The following is a 15,671-nucleotide window of genomic DNA, read 5'->3' as shown; positions in this document are numbered from 1 at the left end:
ATCCTATGTCCATAATCTTGAACGGTTTTTTGGATCTCTCTTAGATCTTGATAGATTTTTGACATATCCGGCTCTAGTTCTTTCTAGTAAGTTATATTAATCATAATCTTTAAAACTGTATTGGTGAAGGAACTTATCCGTTCCCTTTCTCCTTATTAATGTACTACTGCAGACTTCGATTGCCTATAGACATTTCACCGCATTCCTTAGCAGTATCTTTTGGATCTAGTGAATTCTCCACCATTCTTGTTATTCCTACTTCGTAAGAGGTTCTGGGTCAGACGTTGTTGCCTTCCTGACAATTTTCAAGGTGAAATTCTATCTCTATTTTTTCAGGATCTGAAAATATTCTCTATTCTCACTCAAACCTTCATTTGGTGTTTGAAAAATGATCTTCTCCATTCTTTAGAATTTCCATAAATGAATTTCATCTCTATCGTTTTAGAATCTAAAAATATTCTCTATTGTGACACAAATCGTTCAGTAACATTCTCTTAAAAGTCTCCTCTATTAGTGATAAAAATATTTTAATGTAATATTATTTTTTCAATAAACGTAAACATTGATACCATTCTGTCCACCAGCCCCGGTCTCACGAGGCGGCTATCGCAAAGCGCACCGTGTGGCTAGTAGTCCGCTAACTACGTCCGCCAATCTCCGCACACACCTCCGCTCAGCACTAACGCAGCGCGCCGAAATATATATCAGAGTAGGGAAAAACAAATCACACAACAGTAAATTGCACACGCGATTTTGAAAGGAGCTTATATTAATTGCTGAAAAGTGAGTATACAGTAAACAACAATGCTAGAGCAAGGGGATCGCCTTGAGGGGGACTCTAACACGTCACTAAACCATGCTTCTTGAACTCATTCCCCCCTATAATAGGCTTAAAAAAATAAACCCTATTTCCTACACTAGACAATAGAAAACCTGAAATTTGCACCTTAGGAGGCGTAATGTCCCCCTGAGCAATCTAAACAACAGAAAGCAAATAACAAAGTAGTAACAAAGCAATAAAAGGCCTACACCTAGGACTCTAAGACTGTTGGATGTCCAGCGTCTGTCGATGAAGGCTGAGTGGTCGGCCATGTAGAAAGGTTGAGTGGCCGAAGTGCGTGTCAAGGGGACCTAGCGTGCGGGCGGCCCTTGACATTCTCCCCCACCTGAGATAGCGACGTCCCCGGCGCTACGGAAGCATGGTACTCTTCGACAAGAGGTAGAAACGCCTTTAGGTTCGTCACTCGCTCCCAAGTGTTTTCCTCACTGTTGCATCCCCTCCATTTCACCAAGTACTCTGTGTGGTCTCTCTTTGCAGTACTGGTCACTCGGTGATTTAGGATTGCTTCAGCCACCTTCTCCTTCGTCTTCATCAAGTCAAGTTGCGGGCGGCTGGGTTGATTGCGGGTGTCGTCTTCCTTATATGCTGAATACTTCTTCAATTGGCACACATGGAAGACGTTGTGGATCTTCCACCACGGCGGCAACTCCACCTTGTACGCCACCGTCCCAATACGCCTAAGGACAGACAAAGGACCAACATACTTCTGCATCAACCGAGGATCTCTCCCCCTTGATGACTTTGCCAATCTCGGATCCGGGACCTTCACCAGCACCAGGTCTCCCGCATTGAACTCGATGAAGCGGCGATTCTGATCTGCATATTTCTTCATCCGCTTCTGAGCTGTCTTCAGGCAACTTCTAGCGATATCAACATTCTGCTTCCACTCCTGGGAGAAACTTCGAGCAAGAGGAGATCTCACACTTTGTGGGGTGTCAAGAGTGTGAGGAAGGAGCGGTTGCTGCCGAGTAACGATTTCAAAAGCGCTCTTGTTGATCGAAGAGCTCTTTTGAGCATTGAAACACAGCTGAGCGACATCCAGGAGCTTCACCCAATCCTTCTGCGTACCCCGCACAAAGTGTCGAAGGTAGTCCTCCAACATAGAATTGTAGCGTTTTGTCTGACCATCGGACTGTGGATGATAGCTAGAACTCATGGAAAGTGTGGACCCGAGAAGTTTGAACAGCTCGGTCCAGAAGACGCCAGTGAAACGGGAGTCACGATCACTGACAATATCCTTTAGCAGTCCCTAATACTTGACGATGTGCTTGAAGAAGAGATGAGCCGTCCCTTCTGTTGTAACGTGCTTGGGTGTTGCGATGAATGTAGCATATTTTGACAAACGATCTACCACGACGATAATAGAGCCTAAGTCCCCGACTTTAGGCAATCCAGAGATGTAGTCCATGGAGACGCTCTCCCATAGACGCTTTGGGATGGGAAGTGGTTGTAGCAAACCAGCCTTCTTCTGATAATCTGCCTTGTTCTGCTGACAAATCAAGCAAGTGCGGACATACGTCTCGACATCGTCCCGCATCTGTAGCCAATAGTAGGCCCTCCGCACCAAGGCATACGTGCGCTCCTATCCTTGGTGTCCCATCCAAAGAGTGTCATGGCATTCTGAAAGGAGTGATTTCCGTAGGTCCCCGCCTCTCGGAACATATACGCGGTTTCCCTTGGTCATCAACAATCCATCCTCGATCCAAAAGTGTCGAGCCTTGCCCTGCTCGACAAGACGAATCAGGCCTTGCGCTGCGGGATCTCTCGGTAGTAACTCCCGCACCTGATCCTTCACAGAGATAGCAGCCGCACTAGAGGAGAGCGCTGCTATCGACTCCAAGTTCGCCAAATCCGCCCTGCGGCTCAAGGCGTCTACTGCGTGGTTGCTGGAGCCGGCCCGGTACTCCAATACGAAGTGAAACTCTAACAAAAACTCCTGCCAACGTGCCTGCCTACTGGTCAGCTTCAGCTGCGACATGAAATGACTCACTGCAGTGTTATCCGTCCTGACCACAAACGGAGAGCCTAACAAATAGTGTCGCCATAGTCGAACGCAATGAACTACGGCCAACAACTCCTTCTCATGCACTGAATAACGTCATTCAACATCCTTCAACTTTCTGCTCTCAAAGGCAACGGATGGCCATCTTGCATCAGAACTCCTCCTAAAGCAAAGTCTGAAGCGTCTGTCTCCACCACGAATGGCTTTGACATATCTGGTAAGGCCAACACAGGATCTATCACCATCGCTCTCTTCAAATCATCGAAGGCTACTTGGCATTGGGGTGTCCAATTCCAAGTCTCTGTCTTCTTCAGTAAGTCTGTCAAAGGCCGTACTATCGCGGAATAGTCCTTCACGAAACGCCGGTAATAATTCGCCAAGCCAAGAAATGAGCGCAAGTCATGAATATTGCTCGGCGGTCTCCACTCCTCGATAGCCTATACTTTCTTGGGATCCATCCGAATGCATCCTCTCTCCACGATGTGTCCCAAGAAACTGATAGTCTCCCGAGCAAACGAGCACTTCGACACCTTCACATATAGCTCATGCTCGCGGAGTCTCATCAGAACCTACCGCAAATGGTCCTCGTGCTCGACCAAGGTTCTGTTGTATATCACAATGTCGTCCAGGTACACCACGACAAACTCGTCAAGAAAATCGTGAAGTACCTGGTTCATCAAGGTGCTGAAGATTGCGGGAGCGTTAGTCAGGCCGAAGGGCATGACAAGAAACTCGAAAGCTCCGTACCTCGTGACAACTGTCGTCTTCGCCTCATCTCCCTCCTTGATTCGGACCTGCCAATAGCCTGACCTCAAGTCTATCTTCGTGAAGTAGTTCGCTCCACTCAAACGGTCGAAGCAGTCTGCCACCAAAGGTATCGGGTACTTGTTCTTCACAGTGGTCTTATTCAGCGCCCGATAGTCACAACACAGGCGTAGGGAGCCGTCGGCCTTCTTCTGAAACATGACCCAAATCAATCATGAATCATGAAACAGGACCCATAGGTAGTTGTGAGAGGCTCCAGTATCAATCATGGCTTGAATCAGCTTGCCATGAATCTTTACATCAACGAACATCAACCCTTTCTTCCTAGGAATCCGGGGCTGAACTTCTTCTTCTTCCTTTTCCAGCTGTTCCACAGTAAGAGCCGGGACAGTCATTTTCGCAAGGGGTGGCACAACTCTCTTCGCTGCCACCGTAAAGAATGTGTTGCACCATTGGGATACGGCCTCCAAGTTGTCCTCATCCTCCTCCGTGTCATTCTCGCCACCTGCCTCTGCTTGTGGCTCCACACTCTTCGAGGATGACACCTTGTCGGTAAAGGTCGTCGCCAATGCGTTCAACACCCATCTCTTCGGGCAATCCCGATACATATGCGGACCATCGTAGATTAAACACCCTCTCCTCCTCTGTGGTGTTCCCTGCCTATTCTCTTGGGGCTTCTTCCTGTCTGAACCGCCCTGAGAACCATTCTGAGCGTGGGGCCTCTGGTCTCCCCCACCTCTATTGAAGTTATTCCTGAACGATCTCATCCCACTCGGCTTACTTTGCGCAGGACCACACGTCGCCTGCCTATCCTTCCGAGTCTCTTGGTTGAAATCTACCAGGCGCTCGGCCGCTATAATAGCTGAACTCAAATCAGTCACTCGTTATCATTGCAACTTATTTCTCGCCCACTGCTTCAAGCCTTCCATGAAAGTGAACAACTTGTCCGCCTCCAACATGTCTCGGATGTTCAGCATCAACGCTGAGAAAGCTTTCACATATTCCCGCACGGAACCTGTATGTTCAAGCTTTCGCAATGCCCTCCTGGCATTGTACTCCATATTCTCGGGGAAGAACTGCTCTCTGATCGCCTCCCGTAGAAGAGCCCACGTATCGAGCTGTACTTGATGGGCCTGGATCTCCACAAACTTGGTACGCCACCACAGCTTTGCGTCACCAGTCAGCTACATGGTTGCAGTCGCAACCTTCCTTACCTCGTCCCGCACGTTTGCCGCAAGGAAGTACTGTTCCATGTCAAAGAGGAAGTTCTCGACCTCCTTCGCATAACGCTCACTGCTATAGGCCTTCGGTTCGGGAATTCCAAGCCTAGCACCGGGGTTGTGAGCAACCATAGGCGTGCTACCCATTGCACGCTGGAGCAAAGCAATCTGAATGGACATCTGCTCCATGTCACGCCACATATCGGCAATATTGTCGCCTCCGAAGACTCTAGCCATCTCCTGAATCACATGCCGACATTCGTCCAACTCCGAATTCAATACTATGATCTCAGATTCTAGGGAAGAGACCTTCTCCTCCAATTCCGCCAACGAGTGTCCGTCCTCCGGGTTCTCATCTCTCTCGCTGGATGAAGCTGCGTGTCGCGGGCTTTCCGGATCTTGCCCCGACGCCTTCGCAGCAGTAGGAGTCGTACGCCTCGGCCCCATCTCGACACGAGGCTCTGATACCACCTCTCACGAGGCGCCTATCGCAAAGTGCACCGTGTGGCTAGTAGTCCGCTAACTATATTCGCCAATCTCCGCACACACCTCCGCTCGACACTAACGCAGCACGCCGAAATATATATCAGAGTAGGGAGGAAGAAATCACACAACAGTAAATTGCACACGCGATTTCGAAATGAGCTTGTATTGATTGCTGAAAAGTGCGTATACAGTAAACAACGATGCTAGAGCAAGGGGATCGCCTTGAGGGGGACTCTAACACGTCACTAAACCAAGCTTCTTGAACTCATTCCCCCCCCCCCCATAATAGGCTTAAAAAAATAAATCCTATTTCCTACACTAGACAATAGAAAACCTGAAATTTGCACCTCAGGAGGCGTAACGTCCCCCTGAGCAATCTAAACAACAGAAAGCAAATAACAAAGCAGTAACAAAGCAATAAAAGGCCTACACCTAGGACTCTAAGACTGTTGGATGTCCAGCGTCTGTCGATGAAGGCTGAGTGGTCGGCCATGTAGAAAGGTTGAGTGGCCGAAGTGCGCGTCAAGGGGGCCTAGTGTGCGGGCAACCCTTGACACCCGGTCATGGGGTGTCCCAACAAAAGGGACCTATCAGTTTGCTAACCTAGAGGACCACCTTTCACATTAGGTGAGGCAAGGTCGCCACGCGTCACGCAGTAGAGGATCGGTGTTTTTATAAATTATGACACCAATTCTAGGCTAGCATGATGTATCATATTGTGAAAATAGTGAAACCAGACTAGACTGTTGTTTTTAAAGCTGTAAGGGGTTCAAATTGTCCATAATTTATTCTAATATAATTCAAGGGTAGAAATTGTCGCATTTTTTAAAGTTAGAAGGACAAATTTCGAGGACCAAAATTAGACGGATCAATTTTTGTAATTAACGCATGAACGAACTGAAGTCAAAGAATGCAAGAAAACATAGGTTACTACTAATCACGAATTGCTTCCAGAACAAGACTGCTCAGCATGCCCCGCCGGCAAGACGGTTTTCCCTAAACTCCTTTGTCTGTTAGTATATATCGCTCATCAGTTAGCCTCTTAATTTGTTCGTTTCTCTTTTCTTTAACAAACCCTCTTCGTAGAAGAAATTCTTTGATCGGCCCCACACACGTTGATGAAAACAAGAAAACTCCGATGAGGAACAAGACTCTAATAAGAGTGAGAGAATTATTAGGCCGTCAACGTTATATATATAAACCTTCCCAGCATTTCCACACACATATGCTACATATATCAATCCATGGCCCCCAAACGAAGTTCCAGCTACCTAGCACCTGCATTTCCATTCACAATCTTGGCTCGGTTGGTGGCTTTGGCAGTCATCGGTTTGGTGCTCGTTTGGCTGCTTCACTTCCGGGAGGGTCTTGCTTTTAGATCAGATGACAAGGCCAAGATCTTCAATGTAATACTTTTTATCTTTTCTCACTTTTGACACCATTCGGGATTATTACTTTTAGTTCCATAACCTAACTATGAAAATTCGCACTTTTGGTCTTGTTCCATTTTTTTATTTGTAATTTAATAGTGAAGGCCAAGTGTCTCACACATGGTTATTAGTTTTCTTTGGCTAGAGGAAAATTGGTGGGTTTTATAGCTAGGCAACTTTGGGGGGAACCAATCTTGAAGCAGATTAAGAGAAGGAAATGAAGATTTTCTCTCATCTAATAAAAAATTAATGTTACAAATCTATGGATTTTCAACTACAGAAATATGGGAAGGGTGAGATTAGAATTTTGTAAGAAAGAGAGAATTTCCTTCATCAGGAGCTGTGTGAATCATTGTTCAAAATATAAAAATAATTTTTTATATTTAAATTTTCATAGGATATTTTTTTTTGATATTTTTCTATATCACACAGGTAAAAATGAATTTAACTCTAATCCTGAATCCACTTTGTTCATTTTGAATGCAGGTGCACCCCTTGCTCATGCTTCTTGGTTTTGTCTTGATTTCAGGAGAAGGTATGTAATTTAATTTGGTCGATGTTACTGTGACACTCCTTGCAGTTTGGCGGTTTTGATTTTTTATTTAAATTTTTGTTGTGTATTTTATTTTATTTAATATATATATATATGTTATTTGTATAAAAATTATATTATGTACATAATTTATTTTGAGAAAGATTTTATATATATGATACATGTTAAATGAAATATAGTAGAATCGGAAAATCCAATTCGCAGTTTGGACATATATAAATTAATTAAGGCTAAATTACATTCACATCTTTAAATTAGGTTTAGTGATACAAAGTACAAACAGCCTCCTGCGTGAAACTACAACCATACACTCTGAAGGCGTATTAGTGTAATTAATATGCCTCACCCCCTGCTCTTTATGAAATTATAACTATACCCCTGGTTTCCCTCTGAGGTTATTTTTTTTGTAAATATTTGTTCTTGAATAGAGATATACGTGTAATTTACAATTATAACATCAAATGAAATAATGTACTTATAATTTTATAAAAGATAAAATCATTTATTTAATTATGTCTAACCTCTTTGTATTCAATGATGTTTTTTTTGGAGAACTCTCTCTTGTTTTCTTTTGGACAAAATGCATGAAATCTCCCTGTATTTTAAAAAGTACGCAAAAAACACCCTCATATTTTTAGAATAGGCTAAAAACCCCGTCCTGTTTTGTTTTAGTCAGCAAAAAACCCCCCATTTTGTTAGCAATTAACAGGAAGTGGAAGAGACTCGCGTCTGCTGCGTTTGGTAGTCATTTTCTGTGGTTTAGATTTATATTTAATGATAATTTGGACTAAAATACCCCTCTATGGGTCTATATAATATACAAAAGGTTTTTTGGCTTGTTTTGTGTATTCCTTTTGTCATTTCAAACCCTAAGAATAAGTATTAAATTTTGCTATATTAATTTAAATTAAAATATTAAATTATATTTATTTTATTTAATATTAAATATTAAATTATATTATATTTAAATTCAAATAATTTTATAATTGTTAATTATTAAATTTAAAATTATTTTTAATTAATTAAAATATATTTAATTACAATAATTATTATTAATTAGCCAAAAATATATAATTATTATATTTATTTAACATATTTTTAATTAACTAAAATATATTTTAATTAATATAATTAAAATTAATTAAAAAATTAAAAAAAAAAAGAAAGAAAATCTAGTATTTCGCCCCTTTTTCGCCGAAAACTTGTTTCTAAGTATTCGGCGCCGTTCGGAAGAATTTTCGACGGTCAATGGTACCATTAGAATCCTTTCTTCAAGACGAACATTTTCATACCTTCACTTTGAGTTTTCGTCAATCATAGAAAGTGGGCTCAAGCAACGATCGCCGAACATGTTTACCGTCGATTCGTATCCGTTTGATCGAATCTCGGTCTCAGACCACCACCATCAGACTCGTCTCTTCAAGACGATTCTAACGAGACCGGCCTCACTCACTTTGGTAAAAAGTTTATGGATATGATGATTTTAAATAAAATCTCATCATCGGTGATGAGATTTTTTTTTGGGGGGGGAGGAGCCGGGGGTAAAGGTGGTGGGGGGCAGGGGGGTAAAGGGGTGGGTGGGGTAGCTAGTTTTTTTTCTAATATATAATAATAATATATTTTTAAAATTTTAAAGTATATATAATACAAATTAAATAATGTGTTGAATCTAAACCCTTTATTTTTTAAAAATCTAACAGTTGAGATTATTGATTAGATCTAACGATCAATATTTGATCAAAAAAATTCAACGGTCACTAAACTAAGAAATAATATATATTAAGTAAGGGTATAACGGTCATTGTTTAAAAAATTAACACCATTAGTTAGATTTAACTGAGAGGGGGTGATTGAGTTGAGTTTTACAAAACACATGGGAGCTTTTAGCCCATTCTGAAAACATGGGGGTTCTTTTAGCAAACTTTTTAAAACACAAGGGGGTTTTATGTATTTTTTCCTTTTCTTTTCCTCCTTTTTATTTTCTTATTTATTTTTTTCCTTTTTTTTAATTTCTACTTATCTTAGTGTAAATTATGATGTCACCTCTTGATATTAGATCTAATTATACAAATATTAGATGTCTTTAATAAATTTATAAGTACATTCTTAAAATTGTAGTTATAATTAATAATACATATCCGGTGGAGAGGTAAAATTTTACAAGTACATCCCTTGAGTAAATTTCATTGATACCCCTAAGGGGTGTAATTATAATTTTATAAAGAATATAAAATGCATTATGTAATTAGACCTAATCTTAAGGGTGGTAGTGATGTAATTTACGTTTAGTTTTAAAGAGGAAGAGAGAAATCTTGGAGCAAAGGAAAGAACAGAGAGTGTGGGTTTCTTAATTTTTGTTTATTTGTTTTTTATGGAAAGAAGAGAGAGTTGAATAGAAGAATCATGCAATTTCTCCTATTTTGTCATTATTATTAATTAATAGGTTAAATTACAATCAATTATTTTTATATTTGGTATAATTATAAATATTTTGTTATTATTTGAGAATTATAAATACTTCCTAATTTAAAGTCCGCCTAATAGCGAGCTTATTTATTAGCCTCTATAAGTTTTCATGTAATTTTTATGATAAACTAATCAAAATACCGTTTTAAATTGTAAACGATTATATTTTTTAAAATTTCCTGGAATATATTTATGGATTACTCTGTCATATGGATATTTGTTTTACATACCCTTAAAACATTTTTACAATTTTTCAAGCCATTTTTCTTAAATTTCAGTAAGGGTGAAGTCATAAAGCCCACTTCACCGTTTAGGGGCTATGTAATTATTTGGGTAAATTACATTAGTGCCATCTGAGGTTAGAGCAAAGTACACAAACACTCCTTATCTATTAGAAAATTACAACTACACCTTTTGAGGGATATGAATGTAATATTTTTCAAGAGGTGTTTGGGTAATATTTTCCTCTTATGAGTAGGGCGTGTAATTATACTTGTAGTTACAACTATAACTTTCAGAAAGCTTAGCAATAATTTTACAAAAGATATGAAGTGATTGTGTATTTTGACCTAACCTCGGGAGGTGTTAATGTAATTTACCCTTATTATTTTTCATTTAAGAGAATTTTTTATAATTTTTCAAATAATATGAAAATAATCCTCACTATGTCAAATCTAAAAGAGATGACGCAATTTACCCTTGTTAATATTTTGTTGCAGTAAATTTCCCCTAGCATTTATCTCGCAAATTAAATAGCTAGTACTAACTATTGTGGCAATGTTTGGATCAGCTATTATGGCCTATAAGACAGTTCCGACGATCAGAAAGAGGCAGAAGCTGTTTCACCTGCTTCTGCACTTGGTCGCGTTTGTTGCCGGCGTTCTTGGCATATATGCAGTGTTCAAGTTTCACCATGACCTCCGATTTCCTCATATGTATTCCTTACATTCTTGGTTGGGCCTGTCTACCATCTCCCTATTTGGTCTCCAGGTATATATATATATATATATATATATATATATATGTATAGCCAAACATATATATTCTAACCAACGAAGCACACTCAATTTGTATATATAATTCAAATTATATTTATTGAATTAAATGAAAGAGAAGAAAAAGAAAATGAGTATTTGATCGAAACTAATAGTGAAAATAGCATTTTTCGTTCCGTAATTCAAGACTTTTTCACTTTTGATCTTATTGGTTACGAGTTTTTCACTTCTAGTTTTCTAACTCCCAAAAAGTAGTATTTTTGGTCCTATGACACCTTTATATTCATATATTAATGAAAAGGCGCGTGGCCGTTAAGTGCGCAATTTAAAAACTTAACGGCCACATGGCATTTTAGTTTTGAAGGAAATGTGCCATGAGACTAAATGCTACTTTTTTAAAGTTAATGAGTTAAACTGGATAATCTTATAAGTTATTATCAATGGGACTAAAAGTACACAAATCCTTAGTATGGAACGAAAATCTTATTTTTCCATCAATATGCTATATCCAAAATATTATGGCAACCAAAGTTAGTTACTCTAGGGATTGAGAGCTGATAAATAGTATAGGAAAAAGTATTATTTTAGTCCGTTAAGTATGTCTAATTTTAATTTTAATCTGATAACTATGTGCATTTTTGTTTAGGTCCAGTAACTTACAAAATTGCTTACTTTTAGATCTCTGTCAGATTTTCAAACAATTTTACCCCTATGAGTGCATATGGACTAAAACTACTTTTCAAAAGTTGTATAATGGTAAAATTGTCCGAAAATCTGCTAGAGGACTAAAAGTAAATAATTTCGTAAGTTACTGGATCTAAACAAAAATGGACATAGTTATTGGATTAAAATTAAAATTAGGTATACTTAGCGGATTAAAATAATACTTTTTCCAATAGTATATTATAAATCTTTCTACCCTCTTGTGACATATTATTGATATGACGGTTAGGGTAAATCACTCTGACACCTTTTAAAGTTAAATATAATTATATAAATATTTTTTTTATCTTTGTGAAATTACTTGTAATAATAGGCCATTAAATGAGTAAGTCTATTAATATATCCAATAATTAAAATTAGTCTGAACTCAAATTATTAAAAAAATCGTCAAATGAAAATCGAAAGCAAATTTAAATGGATAAAGAATTTCAGCAAAAATTAAATATATTTCTTACTTCATTTATTTTACTAATTATTTTTTTTTTGTTCTAATTATTTTACAACTTATCCCGATTTTGTAATTGGTTAATTTGTCTGTCATTTGAACAAAGTCGAGGTCAGTATTTAAATTTCAATATTTATATTCAATTGACACATGTTTAAAATTCGAATTATTCAGATTTTTTATATCATTGAGATTGGAATATCAAATTGCCTTCTTTATTGCTAGCTCGTCATCATTGCACTAATAGTTTGACCCCTCCAAAACTTATACTCTAGTCCTGAACATCTTGAGAACTTTTTCCGAAGTTAGGCCTCCTTCATTTGTGGGGATTGGGTTAATTCCTTGTTTACTTGAATTCAGATAGATTCAAATGATATTATTTGGATTGTAATAGATAATGATAAAAAGATATTTTAAATTCTATTATATTAATTTGGTGGAATTTATTATTCTATTAGATCTGATTGAGAGGAATTTTATGTGATCTTACACATTTATCTCTAAATATAAAAATATTTTGTTTAAAATAACCCTTATTTTTTTTATATCCACAAAATTATCTGATTTCTTTTTTAACTTGTTTTTTAAATTTGTTTTATCCAAAATTTTATCAATACAAATAAATAAAATAGGGTGAATAGCAATTTACCCCATGTGATATTGAAAATGAGCATATTACTCTTCTATAAATAAAATATAGCAATTTACCTCCTTATATAGGGAGGTAAATTGCTTCATTTTGAAAAATAGAGAGAGGTAAATTGTTGTATTTTAAAAAATACAGGAAGATAAATCGCTATTTATTTTTTTATAAGGAGGTAATTTGCTCCTTTGCGATATCACAAGGGGTTGCTGGCATTTTTTCCAAATAAAATATATTGGATGACAATTTAATCTTATCTCACATTTTATACAACTTTAATCAAACCCAACTTTTAATCTCCTCTCTTAAAATAAAGGAGCCCAATATTACTTCATCTGAAGTGCACTGATAACTTAGAAGATACAACTGACTTTAACCATAGTAGTCTTCTGATTTTTATAGTTTTTTTTTTTTTTTTTTCCTCTTGAATTGACTTTATTGATCTGATTACTCTCTGGTATCATTCTTGTAGAAAATTGCTACCTACTAAAATTTGCAGTATGTTGGTCAAAGATTGGGGGAATATTGTCATTTTGGTCTGGTAAATATAAGGGTGACTATTTAAGTTTTACATTATTTTGGCAATTAAGTTACTAAATTTCAGAAAAATGGTAAATTAAGAACAAAATTAGCCAAAAGAAAATGCAATTTGGTTGGAATTTAGCGCTGAAGCGGCGGGGTACGTGCCAAATTCCAACTAAATTTATAATTTTTGGTGCTTTTTGTTCTTTAATGTTCTAAGATTTTTAAAATTGGAGGGTTTAATTGTTAAATTAAGTTCGAATACGACTAAAATTGCTATCTCAATAATTATAGGATCAAGATTATAATTTTTATATTAAATATATTAGTTCATATAAAGAATATATTGCTAAGATATTCTCAAAGTAATGGAGTATTTATTGATTGCTTTCAAATAATTGGTAAAAAATTAAATACTATATGTACACTATTGTTACTTTATAAAGACAAATCTTAAAATTATATATAAGTACATAATGCATGTACATCCATTACAATTTCATTGTATATATCTATATATACTTCCTATTCATGTAAATCTAAAATTAATTTATTTTAAGGTTTGTTTGGTTGAAATGAAATAAAAAGGAAAGTGAAAAGGGGAGGGAAAGAAAATAATAATAGTTTTTTTTAAAAATTATTTGGTATGATTGGAAGGGAAATAAATTTAAAATACTTCCACTTATTTTGGTATGAGAAAAATAGATTAAGAAGAAAAAATTATCTTTTATAATTTATTGAATAACCCTTCTTTTCATTTTGTATTAATCTTATTAAAAAAAATTTATCAAATCAAGAATAAGAATATTTTGATTATATTGCTGACTTGGATGTAGTAGTTTTCAACAATTTTATGATATTTTCTCTGGCAATTATTTATAGCTTTACAAGTGAGAAGAAGAAAAGTATTGGAGGAAAAATATATATACACACACATATATATGGACAATAGCGTAAATAAAACTAGCCTTATACTTTTACTTTTCAACCCAATTTTAAATGAAAACAAAATTAAATTTTAGAAAAATTTCATATACATCAAGTTATACTTTCCTCCATCTTTTCTCTTAACCAAATTTTTAATTGCATTTCTCTTATAAACACACTTTTACGCAATCCAAACATACTCAAAAGGATAATAACTATATTTACACCTCTGGTCTATAATTTGTTAATAGAAATCATCAATACTTTGTGCATAGTTACAGAATCATCCCTGATAACAAAAAAAACATGGATAATTTGTGTATAATGATAGTGATGTTTTTTGAGGGTGTATATGTAATTTTTTTTTAAAAATAAAGGTGGATTGTGTAAATTATATTGATTTCTTGATAGTTGTATGTGTAATTATCTAGAAAATATTGATGATATGCTTTAAACAAATCATAAATTTAATTAAAAATACATACATCGACTATGCTTCGACACATAGTCTGTACACACACGCAAGCCAATTCTCAATTAAGAATTTGACAGTTTGAATGTTTATGTATCTACCAGTGGCTATTCTCCTTCTTTTCCTTCTGGTATCCTCGTGCACAAGCATCAACAAGGGCAAGGCTGGCACCATGGCACGCTGTGTTTGGGCTGGTTATCTTCTTCATGGCGATTTTAAGCGCTGAGACTGGCTTGGTGGAGAAGTTCATTTTCTTAGACTTGCAACGAAGTCAAGAAGCACTCATAGTGAACTTCACTGGACTCTTAGTCCTCGTCTTTGCTGTTTCCGTTGGTCTCACCGTTCTGCTTCCAAGTGCTTAAGACTTTTTTTATCACCACCAATATTGCTAAGGAATGACAAATTCGTTAAATTTCTATAACATCTTTCAGAATAGATCCAATTACGTAAACGCTTAATTCTTTTTGTGAAATTCCAAGTACGTCTTTTGAGATTTTAGTTGTAATTACAAGTAAACTCATAATTTAGTGCACAATATTTCTTTAAAGGTGTACTTGTAATTTTATGAAAAACAAGAAATGCTTGTATAAGCAAACTTAACCTTAGGAATGTTGAGTAATTTACTTGTAGGTGGCAAGTTATTGGGTGTGAGTAAAAATTGATAACCGAAATCACTAAGGCCTAGCCTATCCTTTCTGGATAGTTGGTCCCTTTCAAAGTTGCATGGCCCAATGATGTTATTCGTTTCCCCTAGCCCAGCCCATCTACTCGACCCGTTTTGCCTGCTTTGACCTATTTCTATCCCCCCACCCCTCATTTATCTGTCAAACTCTAATCCCCTTTTCCGTCGACTCTCTCTCGCCTCTTTTGCCCCCATTCCCTACCTTTTGATTTTTCTCCCACAGCCTTCTTTCTCGTTTTCTTCTCTGACTATTTAATGCTTCTATAAATATTGGTTCCCTGGCCTCTAGCCTTTCAGTCTAATATCTCTAATCTTCTGACTTCTTCCTAAAAATCCTAAAGTTTCTAAATCCATTGTGGCAAAACCTTTTGTGGTGCAGCCTTTATGGCCTTGTGTTATAACCTTTCTGGTTGATTTTGTGCCTTTGTGGCCTCGGTTAACTAGCCTTAATCGCTGATCTTAAAATCCTTTGTGGCTAAAGCCTCTGTGGCTTAAGGGT

General features: G+C 37.0%; 1 protein-coding gene across 1 annotated transcript; it reads left to right on the top strand.

The window, feature by feature from the left end:
• The first annotated feature begins 6,403 nt into the window (after nt 1–6,403).
• LOC110012726 (putative ascorbate-specific transmembrane electron transporter 1) lies at nt 6,404–15,043 on the top strand. The gene is made up of 4 exons (XM_020697456.2): nt 6,404–6,720; nt 7,231–7,279; nt 10,554–10,753; nt 14,595–15,043. Exons 1-4 carry the CDS (start codon nt 6,559–6,561, stop codon nt 14,850–14,852), a joined length of 669 nt encoding a protein of 222 aa, XP_020553115.2. The 5' UTR covers nt 6,404–6,558; the 3' UTR covers nt 14,853–15,043.
• The last annotated feature ends 628 nt before the right edge of the window (nt 15,044–15,671 follow it).

The sequence above is a fragment of the Sesamum indicum genome, linkage group LG10 (assembly GCF_026168435.1).
Source record: "Sesamum indicum cultivar Baizhima isolate 11 linkage group LG10, ASM2616843v1, whole genome shotgun sequence".
Classification (NCBI taxonomy): Eukaryota; Viridiplantae; Streptophyta; class Magnoliopsida; order Lamiales; family Pedaliaceae; genus Sesamum; species Sesamum indicum.
This window is presented reverse-complemented; position numbering and strand designations above follow the sequence as displayed.